Source organism: Panthera uncia, chromosome A2 (genome assembly GCF_023721935.1).
Source record: "Panthera uncia isolate 11264 chromosome A2, Puncia_PCG_1.0, whole genome shotgun sequence".
NCBI lineage: Eukaryota > Metazoa > Chordata > Mammalia > Carnivora > Felidae > Panthera > Panthera uncia.
In genome coordinates this window covers 138969739-138989594 of record NC_064816.1, presented here as the reverse complement: position 1 = coordinate 138989594, position 19856 = coordinate 138969739, and the positions used below count along the sequence as shown (strand labels likewise).

The following is a 19856-nucleotide window of genomic DNA, read 5'->3' as shown; positions in this document are numbered from 1 at the left end:
CAGAATTTAATATTTACACACACATAAGAACTGTCCCCTTTCCAATTCTCCTTCAGTCATTCCTATTAAATGAAGAAGAAAGTTCCAGGCTGGTGGCAAGAAGCCTTTAGCACATCTTCATCACTTGTTAAACTTTCTTCATAGCCTTCTGCAAAACACCATACCAAGCTAGAATTTAATAACACTTTGTTTTCATTGTGCATTTTTTAAGGTACTTTCTAGTTATGGCAAGTAACACTGGTTTCCCATTGTCAACAGTGATATTAAGTTTGCTTTAAAAATAATATTTCAGGGGTGCCTGGGTGGCTCAGTGATTTGAGCATCCGACTTCAGCTCAGGTCCTGATCTCACGGTTTCTGAGTTCGAGCCCTGCATCACACTCTGCTGTCAGAGCAGAACCCACTTCAGATCCTCTGTCTCTGTCTCTCTCAATCTCTGCACCTCCCCGCCTTGTGCTCTCTCTCTCTCTCTCTCTCAAAAATAAACATTAAAAAGTTTCTTTAATAAAATAATACTCCAATTTTTAGAATAGTTGATTGCCAAAAGATTTTCAAACGAAATAGAAGCAGAGGCAGTGTTCCCATGCCAAAACCATGGTAGGAATACACACACATCTGAAGCCCAGCAAACCTGAGGTAACCCATAACACCAAGGTTGGGATCAGCACTTGACTGAGAGGCTGCCAACACTAACTCCCCTGGTTCAGTCTCTCCAAACAACTCTAAAAATGGCAGTTTCCCCATACAGGATGTGGTCATGCTTACCACCACCTCCCATCCCCACCTTCTCATCCGAGAAGAAAAAGGAGGAAAAGCTGTGTACCAGGCCATAGGAAAGTCAAACCTCCCACATGACCTTGCCTCTCACCTCCTCATGTCATCTGTAGCTCAGTAGCTGCACACTTCCTTAGTCATGGAGCTCTCTAGAACCCAGAGAAAGCAGATGAGGCCAAAGGTCAAAGAGCCTACTCTCCTTTAAATGCCAGGACCTTGGGATGCTTGCATAGCTCAGTCGGTTAAGCATCCGACTTCGGTTGAGGTCATGATCTCGTGGTTCATGAGTTTGAGCCCCGCATCAGGCTCTGTGCTGACAGCTCGGAGCCTGGAGCCTGCTTCCCATTCTGTGCCTCCCTCTCTCTCTGCCCCTCCCCCACTTACACTCTGTGTCTCTCTCTCTCTCAAAAATAAATAAACATTTAAATAAATAAATAAACACCAGGACCTTGAAACAATTGAAGGTCTTCAAGCAAGTAAAAAGGAGTTATTTAATGATCCCCAGGTGGTTAAGCCCTGCCCTCTGCCAAAGAGATAAAATGGTTTTCAAGGATACCCTGGAGAAACAGGACTACCAAACATGCAGTGATTAATGAATAATAAGATATTAAGCTGTATTTTGCCCTAAATTTTATCTAAGATGGTATTTGTAAGAAATAAACAGGTTAAGTTTAAGTAAAGCCCCCCTACAACTACCAAAACCATTAACTGATATTAAAGCGTACCAGCAACTGCACTTCCAGGAATGTATCTTACAGAAATGCCAATAACAAGAACACAAAGATGTAAAAACAACATTCAGTCAGTGTAGCAATGTTTAGAATCATGAAAAACTTAAAACATACATCAGCAAAAAAGTGGGTAAGTAAATACACCCAAATGATGGAATACTCTGCAACCATTAAAGAATGAGGTAGGATCTATAATGAGATATAACAGATAGCCATGACAATTTTTTTTTAAGTTGCAGGAAACATATATTATCACCCCATTTCTGTTTCTTAAAAAGAGGGAGCATGTATTACATTTCTGCATGAAAAGTTTGGAAACACATTTTCTTAGGGGAATGAGAATGAATGACAGAAAACCGAGAAGGTCAGAGGGAGATTTTTATATTTAATTTACATACTTCTACGCTATTTGAAATCTTATGAGCAGGTTTTAAGTCCAAAACTTAAATACTGGTAATTATTAAATAATTAATGCTAGTTGGCATTCACCTGAACATTCTGAAGGAATTCAGGGATGAACTAAGAAACTGCTGCTCAAAACAAGGAAAAGCCACAAAGGGAATTGTAGATGTAACCCTTAATCATAAGGACTTCAAAGACTTGAGAATTATAAAGAAAATTTTATTTCCATATTAGACAAACAAGTGGAATAAAAAGTAAAAACTGAGACCACCAAAGAGGTCATTTGGGGTTTTACTGATGTTGTTAACAATGGGGCTTATAAACAAGAAACAGGATAGAGACAAACCAGAAGGCCTAAGTGTGTGGCTCCCAAGGATTACAAAAGCAGAAAGTGAGCAGCACAGAATCATGTTTGTAGAGGACACTAAAGACTTCCAGAGTAATAATGTGCCAAGTTATTGGCGCCAAATTATAGGAAGATCCTAGGAACCTAAGCAAATAAAAGGAAAAGTGGCAGATGAGTGTTAAAATGAGCATATGGCCTAAATCAGACATAGAAAACAACAACTTCTCAGCTGTCAGTTATGACCCAAGAATATGATCTCGGAGTCACTGTAAACGGACCCCTGAGGATATCAGCCTAATACTGAAGTACAGATTAAAAGCAATGCAAAGTGTCCTGGCAGCCATCAAAATAAGTGCTAAAAAGAAAGCGAAACTAGTATCCTCCCCTCATTAAATTCTGATGTACCCGCCCCCCACACACTATGTTCCTTCTGTCATTTGTGTCCTGCCCCTTCAACTACATACAGAAAAGGAGTTAAACAAGATCAGTGGGTCTCAAATGCCAGTCCCCAGATCCAACCAAAAAATGACTCTTTCAGAAACACTTAGGAGAGGCTTTTAAAAAAAACAGATTCCCAGGCCACACTCACAGAGATTCTATTTCTGTGCCTCTGAAAGGCCCTTCTAGGTGGTCCTGAAGCATGGATCTGTTCAGGAAATCACTGGGAGGCTTCTCTCTAAATCTACTCTCAGAAAGGATTTAAGAAAGCGTACAATAAAAAATAAATTCAAAAGAAAAGAAACCATGTGAGGAACTACCAAGAACAGATTATGATTCCTATACTTGCACATTAAACAAAGTGGAAAAGATCTGCAAAAGACAATTAGGATCACCTCCAGGAAGAAGTTTCAGCCTTGAAGTGTGAAAAAGCTAAGAACCCTACCAAGCCCCCCGAGATTCCTCCAATTAAGAGCAGGGCCAGAATAAACTCTCCCCATGAGCTACAGGTTCCCAGGGTGCCCTCCTCATCTCTACCCTTCTCAATTCAAGACTTATAGCCCCAGGAGAATGTCAGGGTGTTCCAATGCAGAGGTGAGACTGTGTGATTAAAACCCACCGCTGGCATGTTTCTCTAGGTCCCCAACAAGCACTCCCACTAGTCTATCCTGATACCACTACTGAAGCCAGGAACCTCCCTAGCTCATTTCTATCCACCTTCAACCCGGTCCACTATCCAATCACTTAGTCTAATTCAAATTTTAACTCTCGTCTTCCACACTACAAAAACCACATTACCACATTTCATATTTCATAATCTACTGTCTCAAAAAAAAAGAAAAAAAAAAAACAAGCAACAGGAACAGAAAACATGTTTCATGCAGAATAAGCAGCAACTCAGAGTGAAGCCTACCATAAGGTAGATTTCTCAGTTTGGGTTCATCATGCCTAAAAGACATGCATTGTAAGGTTTCTTATACAATCACAGCCTTTGGGACTGTTGGGAGCTTAGAGACAACAGGTTTGCCACTTCGTTTAAAAAAGAAAGAGTCTGAGGGGCACCCAAGCGGCTCAGTCAGTTAAGCATCTGACTCTTGATTTCAGCTCAGGTAACGGATCTCAGTTTGTGGTCTGAGCCCTGCGCGAGGCTCTGCACTGACAGCACAGAGCCTACTTGGGATCCTCTCTCCCCCTCTCTGCCCCTTACCCGCTTGCTCGCTCTCGCTCTCTCTTTTGAAATAAATAAGCTAGGAAGGAAAGGAGGGAGGAAGGGAGGGAGACTGAGAGGTGAAATGTCTTACCCCACATCACCCAAGTGGAGAATAGCAGCATCTGGGCTAGAACTTGTATCCCCTGAATCCTAGGCCAACGATCTCTCTTCTCTGCCAGGTTGCTTCCCAGAGACAATGTTAAGAAATTAGTTAATAAATTAATGTTAATAAATTCATATTAATGTTAATACATTAATAAAGTTTATTAACTTTAAGCACAGATTCTCCAGTCTCCTCAATTCCTCCCCTTACACAGGAGGTTGGTGTTACAAGCCCATCCCAAGGAGACTACTTCCCACACAGAGAGAACCCAAAGCACCTCAAAATGTGTTAAGGCATAAAGAGAGGAGATGATGCCTTAAATCACTCGTCATAAGCTTGTAAACGGAGACAATGTGCCAAGTCCAGTTTATATCACTGACTGAACATCTCAAAAATGACATGTGAAAATGTCACCTAAATTTTCATATGATGTTCACCTAGAAGTTGTTTTCCTTCCTAATTTTGAAAAAATGCCAACAGAAACCACTGTTTTTTTCCCCAAACATCAGAGCGAAGTGTAAAAAACATTAGTGTATCATATTGAGTCTCACTGAAAGTGAAATCCCACAACACTCCATCTGCATCAAATGTTCACAACCTGTGATTCTGCATTAATTTGTGCTGTAAAAACAAAAAGCATATGTCAGTCTCCCAAGAGAGGAATTAGCAACAGAAACTGGGTGTCTATCCATTTCCCAACAAGAAATAAGAGGAAAAGCTACATTAAGCCCCTTAAGAGTTGAATCCCTTCATTCCTTGTCCTGAATAAGACAAAGAATTTCCTACAATATTTACTAGCTATGCTGTTCCTGGGAGAAATGAAATAAAATAAATCCAAAGACCAGATTCCAAAGAATATCTACTGCACCCCCTGCTAGAACCACACCTGTCAGCTAGACCGCTAACCCACTGGAAAGTGGGTACACAAAAGGCCTTGGAACCTTCACTCATTTCCCAAATTTCACCCTCCAAGTAAACTGAGGCATAGACTCCACCAAATCATTTGCCCATTTAGGGGTGCCTGGGTGGCTCAGTCGGTTAAGCATCCGACTTCAGCTCAGGTCATGATCTCACAGTTCGTGGGTTCAAGCCCCGCATCAGGCTCTGTGCTGACAGCTTGCTCAGAGCCTGGAGCCTGCTTCGGATTCTGTGTCTCCTTCTCTCTCTGCCCCCTCCCCTGCTCATGCTTTGTCTTACTCTGTTTCTCAAAAATAAATAAATGTAAAAAAAAAATTTTTTTTTAAATCATTTGCCCATTTATTACCAGCACCGATCACCACCAAACCTTAGGAGTCTTCCCTCATGATAATAAGCCACACTGTGCATGAGCTAGTTCCTTTCTGACCATTAGTTTGAGCTCTGAAGCACGCTACTCTGTGCTTCACCATCACTGTTCCTTACAGCTTGCTAGGTTAAAAGTGGTGCCAGAGGGGGGCAACTAGGTGGCTCAGTCGGTTAAATGTACGACTTCAGCTCGACTTCTTAGTTTGTGAGTTCGAGCCCTGCATTGGGCTCTGTGCTGACAGCTCAGAGCCTGCAGCCTGTTTCAGATTCTGTCTCTGATTCTCTCTGCCTCTCCCCCACTTGGGCTCTCTCTGTCTCTAAGATAAATAAACATTAAAAAAAATTTTTTTTAAAAAGTACTGCCAGAGGCCAGAGCAGCAGACTATTCCATGTAGCAATAAAATGCTAACAGAAATATAAACAAGGACAAGTTCTGCATGCTATTTAACTCTCATTGAGCCTGCTCTTGGTATTTATCTTTTCAGCTAAGTACCTTTCGTTGAAAGATGGTAACCTTAGGAATACACAGGACTGGCTGACCGGAAGTCAAAAAAGCTTAGTCTTGGCCCCTTAAGAGACATGACTATGACCAACAGCAATTTTTTTTTTATCAGTTCTCCACTGTTTACATGTATTTAGTGAAGTTAATGTCAGATACTGATCTCACCAAGGTACCAGAACAACCACCTGCGCTGTTTTTGCCTTCTATCACCTTAAAACACAAATGAATAGCTCACGTTAAACCCATACCACTTATGTGGCACCCTGAACTTGAAGAAATTAAAGAGATACTACAAAAATACTGAAGATAAACATCCATGGGGACCCTACAGCTTTTGCACTTGCTGTTCTCTCTACCAAGAACACCCTTCTCCTACGGTTGATTCTTTGTTGTCCATCAGATCTCAGCACAAATGCTGACGAACAGCATTTTTTTAACCTTTCCTAAACACCTTATCTAACGGAGCCACTCCTTCTCTTAGTCCCAACCACCCCGTCCCATTCCCCTACCTGAAATCACTCTCTCATAATATCGTGCATTTCTTGTTTACTTGTTTATTGTCTGTCTCCTTCATAAACCATAAGGGCAGGAATCTGGTCTACTTTTTACTACTGTTTCTCCAATACCCACACAAAGCTAGATGCACAATTTGTTCAAGAAAGAAAGGAAGTATGATTGCTCATCATTCTGTACCATTAGTTAGTACATGGCAGCAGCCACTGTTAGCATGACTAGAGCCAGCTGGATGCTTCCTTTTCATACAGAAAAAAAATGACAGAAAACATTTAAGATACAGTAAAAACTTAGTACTCTTTTACTCGCAATCTTGATTGGAAGCCACCATGCTCACCTGCTGAGATGTGGGCAATTTTAAGACTATAGGGGGGCGCCTGGGTGGCGCAGTCGGTTAAGCGTCCGACTTCAGCCAGGTCACGATCTCGCGGTCCGTGAGTTCGAGCCCCGCGTCAGGCTCTGGGCTGACGGCTCGGAGCCTGGAGCCTGTTTCCGATTCTGTGTCTCCCTCTCTCTCTGCCCCTCCCCCGTTCATGCTCTGTCTCTCTCTGTCCCAAAAATAAATAAAAAACATTGAAAAAAAACTTAAAAAAAAAAAAAAAAAAAGACTATAGGGAAAAGCCTGCCATCCTATTCTACCTAGTTCTTTGCAAATGGCTCTACTAAAATATTATTCAGCCACCTTGTCCCTTTGAGTAGCAGAATAAGACTATTTTAAGTAGCTTAGGAAAGATGTGTTGTTTTTTTTTCTTTCAGTCTGCATGAGCTAAGTGCACGTAGGAAGGAGCAGATCAACGGACTACTACTTTTGTCCCCACTACACTCTGGAAAGACACATACTTCTTAGTTCAGAAACCTAAGATCTAAATTACAGACAGCATTTCCTACAAGCTGTACACTGGAGAAATTTCCACTAAGCTACTCACCAGGAAGCCTACCTCCCACTTTAGAACAACCTGGCAGCACAATTCCCATTGAAGGAGGAAACTTGTGGCCATCTTCTCCTTTGGATGACCCTCTGCCTTAGTCGTCCAGTGAGAATCTTGGTTCTTAGCACAAAACCAAAGACTGGCAGAGGGATTCCTTTCTCCTTAGGCAATTACATGCGGTGGGGTGAAATGCACTGAGCTTTCGCACTGTCCTCTCTCTGGCCTTTTACACCATAAGCAGGTGCAGATATGCTGCTTCCATAGCCACTTCTGCTAAGCACACAGCTTCAAGAACCATGGCAGACTCACTCTGCTGTCCTGAAAGCAATCCATGTGCTCCTGCTTGGAAAGACACACAAACACAAGTTAGATGGGGAAATTAGGGTGAAAAGACATAGAAAAGGGCTCTAACCTCAAAACAGAAAGGAAATCAGGCGCATAAAACCAGAGAAAACAGCCATCTCTAATAGCTGCTAAGTGTGGTGACCAAATTCTATACTAAGTACCCCAAGACTTCTCTCAACCTCATCCATTTAACATGTGCTGAAAATAATCTGCTGAGATAACAGAAAGTCTAGCATATCATTCAAAGAAATCCAGAGTTAGAATCTTTCAGGATTTTGAGAAAACAGTATCTGACTTGACAAAGACATTTACTTTTCCAGGTTATATTTTGTCTGCCCACACACCTGCCAGTCTCATCCCAACTCAAGAAATATAAATCCACCTTCAGTTTTTCCATCATCCTGCCTTTTCAGTAACAGAACAGCTCCAAAATGCTTGTGTCAACTTACTGCCCACTTCCTCTTTAAACACATTCCAGAACCAACTCTGTTTCTGTCCCCTTGCTCCCACTCTCAGAGCAGACAGAGCCTCTACCTTCGCCATCGTTTTTAAAAACTGGTCAAATGCAAAGATTTTTTTTTACAACTTGATTCCCAAGTTCATTCTTCTTTAACCTTAAAAAAGTAACAAAGGACTTACTAGAAACTTGCACCTTCCGTGGCCCTATAATCCGAGTTTTGCCCCCTCAAACAGAGGAAGGACTTTTCCTCTTCACTGCAGCAAAGCTCATCCCTAGACCATTTCAGACCTGCAACTCGGCCCGAGTGCAGACACATGTGGAGGGCTCACCCTGAAAAGCACACCTCTGGTTAGTCAGTGTTCCGGTTTCCAGCCTTCTCCCAGTGGCAGTAACTACTATTTTCCAATTCTTCAAACTATTATTTCCTTCTCACTTTCCTGTCACAGAGCTCCATCTTCCTTTCTGGACTTCTTACAAAGCAGTTCCTAGTACCACTGGAAATGATGACTCTCCAGGAAAATAAAACTTTGCTTAGCAGAAGAGCTTCACACAGAGCAATTTTCCAGTGGTCGATTTTTCATTCCAGAGAAGGCTTCTACACCTGGCATAAATCGGCCAGTCACTCTGCAGTTCATCCAGCTTCCCTCCCCTAATCCCTACTTCAACTCACCCACCCATCCCTGCAGTTTGGTCACAGGAAAAAAAAAAAAAAAAAAAAAAAAAAAAACCAGCAGTATAGACTACTCAATGGCTGAATTTTAAAAGCTTCCTCCCAAATAAATAAATAAATAAATAAAAATAAAAGCTTCCTCCCAGATTCAAATGTGTCTTCCACACTACTCTCCTAAGCACATAATGAAGCCTCTGACCACAATAACAGCTCGAGGATAAGGCAAGGAGTAACATCTAATCTTTCCTTAACTTGATTACAGTCAGCTTCACTTTCCTGCAATTTTGTGGTCATACATCACTGGCCCCACCCTCCACATTATAAAGTCTTGCCCTGGAGGCAGAAGCAGCATAGCATGTCAAACAGTACATGCTTTGGTAGACAGGCCTGGGTTCAAGTCTCATCTCTGCCTCTTATTACCAATAAAAAGTGCCTGTCCTTGTGTGAACTAGTCTTTCTAAACCTCAGATTACACATCTGTAAAATGCAGCCAAAAATGCTGTCTACTTGTTAGGTGTTACAAATGAAATAATATAAACAGGACACTCAGCACAAGACGTGACCCTTAATAAACAAGTGATGTTGATATTCAGTATCCATGGGGGTAATCTGTCAGGCATGGTCACCTCATAGAATCCAGATACCCTGGAAGCCTCTAGCATTGGTAGAAACAAAAACATGTTCAGCCTCATTCCCACGCCACAGATGAGAGGGACCTTTAAGAAAAGTTCAAGCCTTAGCAAAGGAAAACACTCAGATCCACTCAATGCTGTCAATCGCACCACCAGACAGCCAAGCAATGCTGTGTCCTTATGGTGAAGGGAAAAATCAGTGCAAATGAAAAAGCTAATTTAAAAGGATCTACTCATGGGTCAGATCAATATTTCAAAGAAGGGAAAATATGTGAACCTTGGAAATTCCCTTCTCAATCAGTTTCTAATAAATTCTGACTCTCCAATTATGTATAAAGGGGGAAACAATACTGAAAACCTTGGAAATTTCAACTGGTGGCAGAATATCACCCAAGAAATGAATACATGAGAATCAGGCTGGGGAGAAAAATCTCAAAATCTAATTTTTACACACACACACACAACATGCAGGCTAAAGAACATTTTAACCCTGACAATGAGCCAAGAAAACAAAATGTTTTTTAAACTTCCTGCAACTACAAAAAACTGTGGAGCTTTGGGTGAAAATGTCACAAAGAATATCTGTTGTTCCAGAAGGAAGTCAGTATTGAAGTCTGAAATGAAATCTATTAGTCTGTGGTCATCACAAATGGAAAATCTGTTAACCAAGAAATGTCAAGTTCCTGGATTTGGGAGCATTTGGGAGAGAAAAGAGGAGACAAGTGATAATAAGAATTTATACTACAAAATTATCATGGAGTTGGCGGTAAATTTTTAAAAATGAGCCTTGCAGGGTTTTAAATTCAAAATTCAAGAATTTAGAGAGTGAGGGTATATAAAAATCAGGCAGAATCAAGTGTTACCGCGGTGGACTGGGAATCCGAACACTTGGGGCTCTGGTCCTGGCCCTAATCCAAGCCACCACCATGCGATGACCTTAGGCAAGTCACTGCCCTCTTCAAACCAGTCTCCTTAGGCGTAAGAGGTGGAGGAACAATAATGATCTCTAAGATTTCTACTGGCCTAACATTTAAGGGTCAAAGGGAGAGGGAACACAAATACTAAAAGCTCTTGGGATTGCACACTTGACACCAGAGGTGGAGAGAAAAAGACGGAATATGAGGGCCAAAGAGCCAGAAAACTTGGGAGTTAAGTGAGCGTCGGTGGAAACTGAAAATCTTCAAGATGGCCAAGTGCTTAGTTTCAGAGAAGAGCGGATGTCAGGATCTCGAAAAGCTGCAAACTGCTCAGCAGATGTCAAAACAAACAGAAGAACGGGGGGATGGGAGGGCAGATATCAATTTATTATCTCCGTTAATCAATTAAGTAATCGATCTGTCCTAGTAAACAGCAGATCTGAATGCCGCGACCACGGAAATCACTGTGACCCCTGATGCCAGGGTGTCCGGGAAGCAAAGTACCAAGGGGAGACCGTGTCGGGTTCCGTCTAGGAAGGGAATTCCGAGAATGGGTGAAAAGTGAGAAAAGGGGTAGAAGAAGGGATCTAGGAGACCACGCAGACTGGCGGAAGGGGAAGAAGAGCCAGCGCCAAAACCCGCCCGGAGGCGGGCGGTGGGGTCAGTGTCCGGGTCCCCGCTCTCACCATCTTGACGATGCCCCGCTGCACGGTGGGGACCGCGGGTCCCCCGGAGGTGCCGCCGCTCTGCGCGGAGGAGGCCATGTGTAGAGATAGAAAGGCAGCAAGTAAGGCGGTGGGCCGGCTTGGAGGTGTCAATGTGGGTGTCGGTGTTGGTGGGAGGCCGCCGCGGCAGGGAGCTGGCAGGCGACGGGTTTCGGGCAATGGACGGCACGGACGCGGCAGGCGCTCACAAGAGCAGCAGCGGGACTGAGAGCGAAAGAGGGGACGCGTTCTCCGCCGCCGCCACACGTTCTACTCGCCGCGCAAGCGTGCCAGAGCGCCACCGCCCTCCAGCCAATTAGCACCCAGAGCCCGCCGGACCTCAAGCCAATAGGCACCCTGCTCCCGGAGCCCCGCCCCTTAGTCCCAAAACGGGTGGCAAGCTCCGGGAAGCGCTGAAAGAGCTGATTTGCGGTGACGGGTTATGTATGAGGCGGGACTTCCGGGGCAGCCGTAGTAGGTAGTGTCGGGAGGTGTAGTGGGAAGGAAAGGACACGTCAGCATCTGGCCGCGGGGCGCGGGGGGCCATGGGAGCACCGGGGGCGGGGACAGCCTCTCCTTCCAGTCTAGTCCCGCCCATTGCGCCCCGCCCCGCGGGCCAGCGGGGAGCCCACGTGTACTGCTGAGTTCCAGGAGGGCGCACCCGGATTGGGGACCGCGGTTTGGGGAATCCGGAGCCAAGGAGGCGAGGATCTGAACAATCTCCGTACAGGCTGCACACCTAATTCCGACATTTTACGTCAGCTAAAAGTGTGGGGAGGACTTGGAAAAGTCTGAGCATCGTTAAATCTGCGGATGCTGGCGTTGATGGAACGCGGCCAGGCACCCTTCCTGTAGTTGGGAGTGTATCTCTCTCGTGTTTGTGTCGCCAGTGTCTGGCACTTGCAAGGCTCTCGATTAATGTTGGGGGAGGGGGGGAGGATAGATCTCTCTTAGGCGGTGATGTGCCCGGTGCACGGGAGAGAATGGCCCTCGTTTTCGGGCTCTTCTCAGCTTCGCCAATGAAGGTTAGGGAAAGCCATGGTACAAGCTCTCCCTGGGCCTAGAGGAGGCAGTCCCCTTGATCGCTTGTGAAGATCCATGCCGGTTCCAACCACCTGATCCCATCCCTTAACCTGGCCCTAGTCTCTTCTGAATAAAGAGATTGGGGGAGAGGCGTGCGGAGCAAGGACATACAAATGTTTAAGTGAATGTTTAAAGGCAACTAATAATCCGTCAAGTGCTCACTACGTGGAGCCAAGGACCTTATGCTGTTTAATCTTAATCTTCAAACCTGGCTCCGCATTGAGGATACCACTTCACCTGTAGCTCTTTTGAGAAGAGGTTGTCTATACTTCCACACTTCACATATCCCAGTGGGGCCACCAATCTTCCTAGATCCTTAGTGCTGCCCTTTCCATACCATTAACTTGCTACCCTCTCCAGAAAAACAACAACAACTTTGTGAAGGCTCATTCCACCAGATTTATACCACTCTTACCTCATTAAGGTTCTTGTCTTCTCTGCCTTAACTGCCACCTTGTCATTCGTTGAAATCAACACCTGGCGCATGCTTCTCCACCCGGTGATCCTGAATGATTTCAACATTTATGAGCCTGACTTGTCCAATACCCTGGCCTCTCAGCTCCTTTACCTCATCTTCAGTGAACTTCACCTCTGTACACCCCGTTTAGCCACCCTATTCAGTACAGATAAAGTATGGCAATTGTTCCATAGCTGAAATTGTGAACTCCAAGATACCCCATTCTCTGATCATAATTGCTGTCCTTTCTACTTTCTCACTTAGTTACTTCTCTTACACCTTGTCTTATCTATTGCTCCATAACAACTTACCCCAAAACTTAGGTATTAAACAATGATCATTTATAATCTCTGCGTGGCTTAGCTGAATACCTTTGCCTCGAGGTCTTTCACAAGGCGGTAATCAAGGTATCATCGGGAGTTGGGTTCTCATGCAGGTCTGTTAGCTGACAGAGGCTCTACTTCCAAATTCATTCACATGGTCATTGGCAGGATTCGGTTCCTCAAGAGCATTGGACTGAGGGCCTCAGTTCCTTGTTAGTGGGCCTCTCCATAGGGCAGCTCACCTGGTAGCTGGTTTCTATCAGAGCAGGCAAGTGAGAGAGCAAGAGAAGACAAGCAAGCCAGAGTCTTTTTGAACCTAATCTCAGAAGTAACATCCCGTCGCTTTTGCTGCTTTTGCTGTATGCTGTTCCTTAGAAAAGTCATTTGGTTCAGCCTACTCTCAAGGGGAAAGGATTATCCAGGGGCATAAATACTAGGAGGCAGGATCACTGGGGATCATCTTAGACGCTGCCGATCACACACTGTTACTTAATTTTACATAGAATTCAAAGTCCCTGAACCTCTCTATCTTTGTAATCTGTTCCCTTTTGCTTTCTCCTGGATCCTTGGTTAGACTCTTGTCATTTTGCTCTCTCTTCTCAGTGTCCTCATCTCTAATTCCCATTGTCTTCCATCCGACCTACCTGTCACAACTCCAATTCTAGATCCTTCTGCCTTCTCCAAACCTACCACTTAGCTACAGAAAACACACAAATGCGCACATTGGTGCCACAGTGAATTCATGGGCCCTCCCACATTGCCTGGAGTTCTTCTGTTTCCTCAGTCACTTTGGTCGCTAGGTCTGGTTGCTGCTGTTGTTCAGTTTATTTTTTGAGAGCAGTTTTAGGTTTAAAGCAGTAGTAAGGGAAAGGTAGAGATTTCCCATATGCTCCCAGACCATACACATGCATAGCCTCCGCCATTATCAATACCCCTCACCGGAGTGGTGCACTTTCTACAGTGGATGAACCTATGCTGACACATAACAATCACCCAGAGGACATAATTTACATTAGGGTTCACTCTTGATGTACATTCTGTGGGTTTGGACAAATGTATAATGACATATGGACTTTTATGATGTCATGCAGAGTAGTTTCACTGCCCTAAAAATCAGTGAGTCTGGAGGGAGAGGGAGGTTGCAAATATATATATATTAAAAAATAAAATAAGGGGCACCTGGGTGGCTCAGTCAGTTAAGCGTCCGACTCTCGATTTTGGCTCAGGTCATGATCTCACAGTTCATGAGATTGAGCCCCACGTCGAGCTCTGTGCTGACAGTGCAGAGCCTGCTTGGGATTCTCTGAAAGTAAATAAATGAACTTAAAAATAAAATAAATAGCAGTGAGTCTGTTTTAAACCTTCTCTATTTCCCTCTTAACTCCAACTCCACTGGCTCCCGCACTCTCAGATAGTGATAGGCCTTCTACTTGAGAGAGAATAAAAGCCATCAAGAACTGCCTCCATTTCCCACACCAAATCTGAAACCTTACCTTTTTTCTCATCCCTCTCCTTCTTCCTCATTACAAAGAAAAACGTTCCCCTACTGCTTAGGCTAACCCCTCTATCTATGTTCTGGATCCACCCCCCCTCCACCTTGTCAAGAACTCTCTTAATAGATAATTCTTTCTCCTGTTTTTACAGCTTCTCAGTTTATCTGGATTCTTCTTATTAGCATTTAAATATTCTCCCAATTTCTTGCATAGTGAAAATAATTAAATAAATCTTCCCTTTCTCCACGTCCCTCTTTCGATAGCTCTCCTCCTCCCTTCACAGACAAACCCTCTCTGTGAAATTCTTTGTTGCTTTCTATATCCTCACCCTGCATTCAATTGTCAGCACACTGGCACTCTGACTATTGCTCTTATCAATTTACTGAAACTGTTCTCTCCAAGGTCAATACTGACCTCCTCCTTCTCGCACCTCACACCTCCTCCGTAACATGTGACACTATTTGCTCCTCCAAATGCCTTTTTCCTTCCCACATTCCTTGTATTCCTCCCATCTATCTAGCTGCTCCTCCTCATCGCCATTGTGAATGATTTCTTTTGCTTCTACTTAATACTGATGTTCCTCTGGGTTCTTCTCAAAGCGTCTTCCTTTCTCATTTGAAACATTCCTGGGGCACCTGGGTGGCTTAGTTGGTTGAGCATCCAACTTCAGCTCAGGCCGTGACCTCATGGTTCGTGAGTTCAAGCCCTGCGTCAGGCTCTGGGCAGACAGCTCTGGACAGATTTATGTCTCCCTCTCCAACTGCCCGCCCCCCCCCCTTTCAAAAATAAATAATCATTGAAACATTCTTCCTAAGACATCTTAGCCACTCCCCTGGCTGCATGCTAAGGATTCCTAAATATAGGTATATAGCTCCTGTCTAAATCTCTTTCTTCAGCTGCAGATCCTATGTTCAATAATAATAACCTAGCACCTTGGGAATTCAAATTCAACATGTCTCACAAGAAACTCATTATCTTTCCTCTCAAACCTGCTCTTCCCTAGTACGTGTCACAGCCCCAATAATGACACCAGAAGTTACCCAGTTGCAAACCAGAAATCTGGAGATCATCAGTGACACCTCCCCTTTCTCATTCCTCACTTCCTAGTCAACCTCTGAAATGTTAGATCCACAGCGGCACAGTCAAGCACACAGGCCCCAGAAACTGACCACCTGGGTTCACATCCCAACATTGTATAACCCTGAGTAAGTTATATGTATCTCTGTTCGATGGCTGTCTCCTCTGTCAAATAAAGATGATAATAGGACCTTCTTCCTAGGGTTGTTCTGGTCTTGAAGATTATATGAATTAGTAAATGTTAAACACATAGAACACTGTCTGGATCATCTCTGTGTTAAACTTTTATGATGATTATTTAATATATCCTATTGCTTAAACTTGGCTTATTTTTACCTGAACTACTACTGCACCAGGCTTATCCTAGAGATCCCCGATGCCAGTCTTCCCTACCTATACCCCATCCATTCTTGCTATGGTAGTCAAAGTGGCATTTCTAAAATGCAGATCTGCTCATTTCTCTTCTCCTTGATTCCCTCATGTGATTTATTCACCCCAGATCTCCTGTCACAGCTCTACCCTTCAAACAGCTAACAGACCAAGTGAACTTGGTTTTGGTCTTTCAAGGAAACACTTGTCTCCAGGCCTTTGCACATACTTTTGTGTCTGCCTGGATCGCTCTTTCCACCCCTTTGTCCTCCTCTCCACCCTTCTCACTCCACGTGACTACCACCTCCATATCCTTCAACTTCCTACTTGGAAACCATTCTCCCCTTTCTCCCCTGAAAGGCATTGAGAAGATGACAGGTTTAGTTCTCTTGCCTCCTATTTTTGGTTTATCAAAGCACTTATCAGATTGGAACGTAATTGTCTCTTTGCCCTCTAAAATGTCATCAGACTCAGTCTGATTTATTGACAGTGGAATCCCCAGCCCAATGTCTGGGAATTCAACATAGCTGGTCGGCCAATATTTGTTAATAAATGAATGAGACCAAAGTATTATCATGTTGATTTTACCTATAAGGAGCTAGAGCCTCATGGAGGATGTTTGTTGAAGGTCACAGAGCAAGTAAGTGGCAGAGAAGGGATTTGACACCAGTTCTTGTGACTCTAAAGCTCATGCTCACTTTGCCTTTACAGGAAGGAAAGAGACTTTGATCTTCCTTAGAAGTAGATTCTGGTCACTTCTGTGCCTGGGCAGCATTAGACCAGAGGCAGTGGGTGAACGCAGTACCGAGCAGGTGTAGAGGTGAGAAATCCTCACCTTCTCTCAAGAAAGTTGATAGAGCAGCATTTGCTGTTTTAGAAACATGGTAGAGATTGAATCTCTGGTTTCCCCTAGTGTCATATAGTGAGGCTCCTGGTCCTAATGGTGCACCCCAACCCCTTGCTTGGAACTAAGCCTGGGGCACCTGAGCCACCTCTCTCAGTCATGTAGCAGCTCCTTGAAAAAGGATCAAAAGTCAGATGCAAGCAGATGGGGTAAAAGGCCAGAGTACAAACTTCCTTCCGTCTAAAAGCCCCCATTTCCACCTCCCCGCAGAAACACCTGCTGTAAGATGTCTCTAGGTGGCCCTGGCCCCAGACAGGGGTCAGGCATTTTATATCATGGCTGCTCTGAATGTATTTTATTTTTTAAAGGATCTAGTATGTTTGTGAATTTTGTGTATACTGGCAAGATTTTGAAAAGGTATTTAATTTTGTAATGTTTACCAATGATTTATTTACAAGCTATTCACTCAAGTAAGTGGAGCCACTTGCAAAAAAGAGAGAAAGAGACTTTGAAATCCTTAAAGGTAACTCCTGTGTGGTGCACGCGGCACACACACACACACACACACACACACACACACACAGAGTCTAGAGACAGACAAGACTCATTTAAACAAACAAACAAAACACCCTGCTTCCTGTATTCCTTCGAGAGCAAATTTAGGAAATATATCCTGGTAGTAATATTAGCCAAAATATATTAAGCACTAAACATAAGCACCAGACTTTATACTAGGGGAGGGGAAATAAATAAATAAATAAATAAATAAATAAATAACAACAGACTTTGTGCTAAATGCTTTTATCTAGGACACCTAGTTGGCTCAGTCGGTTAAACATCCAACTTCGGCTCAGGTCATGATCTCTCAGTTCGTGGGTCCAAGCCCCGCATCAGGCTCTGTGCTGACAGATCAGAGCCTAGAGCCTGCATTGGACTCTGTGTCTCTCTCTCTGCCCCCACCCCTTCCTCTGTCTCTCTCTGTCTCTCAAAAATAAATAAACATTGAAAAATTTTTAAAAATAAATAAATGCTTTTATCTGCCTCACATGTTTTAATCTGTAGACCAGCCCTTTGAAATGGATATGATCAATCTCTTTCTACAAAGGACATAATGCTTAGAAAAGGTAAGCAGCCAACTTTAGGTCAATAACAAATAAGGGATGGATCAAAATTTGAACCCAGAACTTTCTGACCATAGTCTGCTGTTAACTATGTAACCAACCGACTTCTAAGGTGACCAAGCATGCCCTCCTCCTGCACTTGTAGGATCTGGAGGCTGGGCAAAGAAGGAGTTTTCAACTCTCCAGTAACCTTCCTTGAGGGAAACAGGAGAAATCTCAGCACTAGAGTAACCCTGCCTCCATTCTCCCTGATGCACCTCCAACTTCAACCCATCATCCACACTGTTACCTGGTATTCTTTCAAAACGCAAATCCCAGTGGCGCTTGGGTGGCTCAGTATCTGTGTTAAGTGTCCGACTTCAGGTCAGGTCATGATCTCGCAGTTCATGAGTTCAAGCCTCAAGTTTGAGCCCCGTGTTGGGTTCTGTGCTGACAGCTCAGAGTCTGGAGCCTGCTTCAGATTCTTTGTCTCCCTCCCTCTCTGCCCCTCCCCTGCTTGTGCTCTCTCTCTCAAAAATAAACATTAAAAATGAAAAATAAATGAAATAAAATGCAAATCCCAGTGACACAGAAACCCTCCTCAACACTGCAGTGGCTCCCTTTCTGTTTCAGGGTACTTTCAACCCCACAGCATAGCACATGAGGCCCTTACAATCTGGCCCTGATCTGCTTTTCTTCCTTCTCTTCCTTCTCTTCCGTTTCTCCGCCTCTTTGTTTTGTATGTTTATTGTGGAAGGAATTGTGTCTCCCCCAGATTCATATGTTGAAGCCTAAACCCCTGGTGTGACTGAATTTGGAGATAGGGACTTTATGGAAGGAATTAATGTTAAGTGAAGTCGAAAGAATAAGGCCCTCATCTCATAGGATTCGTGTCCTTTTAAGAAGAAAAAGAGACTAGAGGCCCCGGGGTAGCCCAGTGGGTTAAGTGTCTGACTTTAGCCCAGGTCATGATCTCATGGTTTGTGAGTTCAAGCCCTGCGTCGGGCTTTGTGCTTGGAGCCCGGAGACTGCTTCAGATTCTGTGTCTCCCCCTCTCTCTCTGCCCCTCCCCCACTCATATGCACACGCTCTCTCTCTCAAAAATAAATAAACGTTAAAAAAAAAAAAAAAAAAAAGAGGAAGAAGAGGAAGAGACCAGATCTCTTTCTTTCTCCCTGCAGGCGCACAGAGGAAAGACCATTGGAGGGCACAGGGAGAAGATGGCCGTCTGCAAGCCAGAAGGAGACTTCTCACCAGACAACTCTGACACCTTAATCTTGGACTTCTAGCCTCCAGAGTTATGAGAACATGTTTCTGGTTTTTAAGCCACCCATTTTGTAGTATGTTGTTATGGCAGTCCAAACTGACCGGTACAAAGTTTCACTGTATGTTTACTTAAAAGAAAAGCCTCCAAACCCAAGTTGTCCAGATCAGCCCTGATCAGAAGAACTTTCTGCGATGATGGAAATATTCTGTATATGCTCTGCCCAACACAGTAGTCACCAGCTACACGTGGCTAATGAACACTTGAAATTCAGCCAGTGCAGGGGCACCTGGGTGGCTCAGTCGGTTGAGCGTCTGACTTCAGCTCAGGTCATGATCTCACAATTTGAGCTCAAGCCCCACATCGGGCTGTGTGCTGACAACTCAGAGCCTGGAGCCTGCTTCACATTCTGTGCCTCCCTCTCTCTGCCCCTCCCCCCGCTCACACTCCGTCTCTGTCTCTCTCTCAAAAATAAATAAACATTAAAAAAAAAGAAAGAAAGAAATTCAGCTAATGCAACTGAGGAGCTGAGTTTTTATTGTTATTTAAGTTCAATTAATTTAAGTTTAAATAACTCCATGAGGCTAGTGACTAATGTATTATTACACTGCACTAGTGTAGGTGATTGACCTTGAATCTTGATTACACTTGAATATCTGATGCCATAATTTTCTATATAAGTTTTTAAATTAAGTGATTTCTATATTCCTTGTGTAGTCCAAACATGATTAAAATGCTTAAGGCACCCTTAAAAAAAAAAACTTAAGAAACAACAAAATAAGTTTATAACATTAAAAGTAGAACTTAAGTCCTGTTTGAAAAAAGGAAGAAAGAAAGAAAGAAAGAAAGAAAGAGAAATTATCCTGTGCTTGAGACTTAGACATTAT

The 19856-nt window shown here is 43.7% G+C and overlaps 1 protein-coding gene across 1 annotated transcript in view; it reads right to left on the bottom strand.

The window, feature by feature from the left end:
• SND1 (staphylococcal nuclease and tudor domain containing 1) overlaps positions 1–11225 on the bottom strand; it is a 423895-nt gene extending 412670 nt beyond the window's left edge. Inside the window, exon 1 of the mRNA XM_049642985.1 lies at positions 10942–11225. Within this exon, the coding sequence (XP_049498942.1) occupies positions 10942–11019 (78 nt within the window). The 5' untranslated portion in view covers positions 11020–11225. The remainder of the gene's footprint in view (positions 1–10941) is intronic.
• Between the last annotated feature and the right edge of the window lie 8631 nt (positions 11226–19856).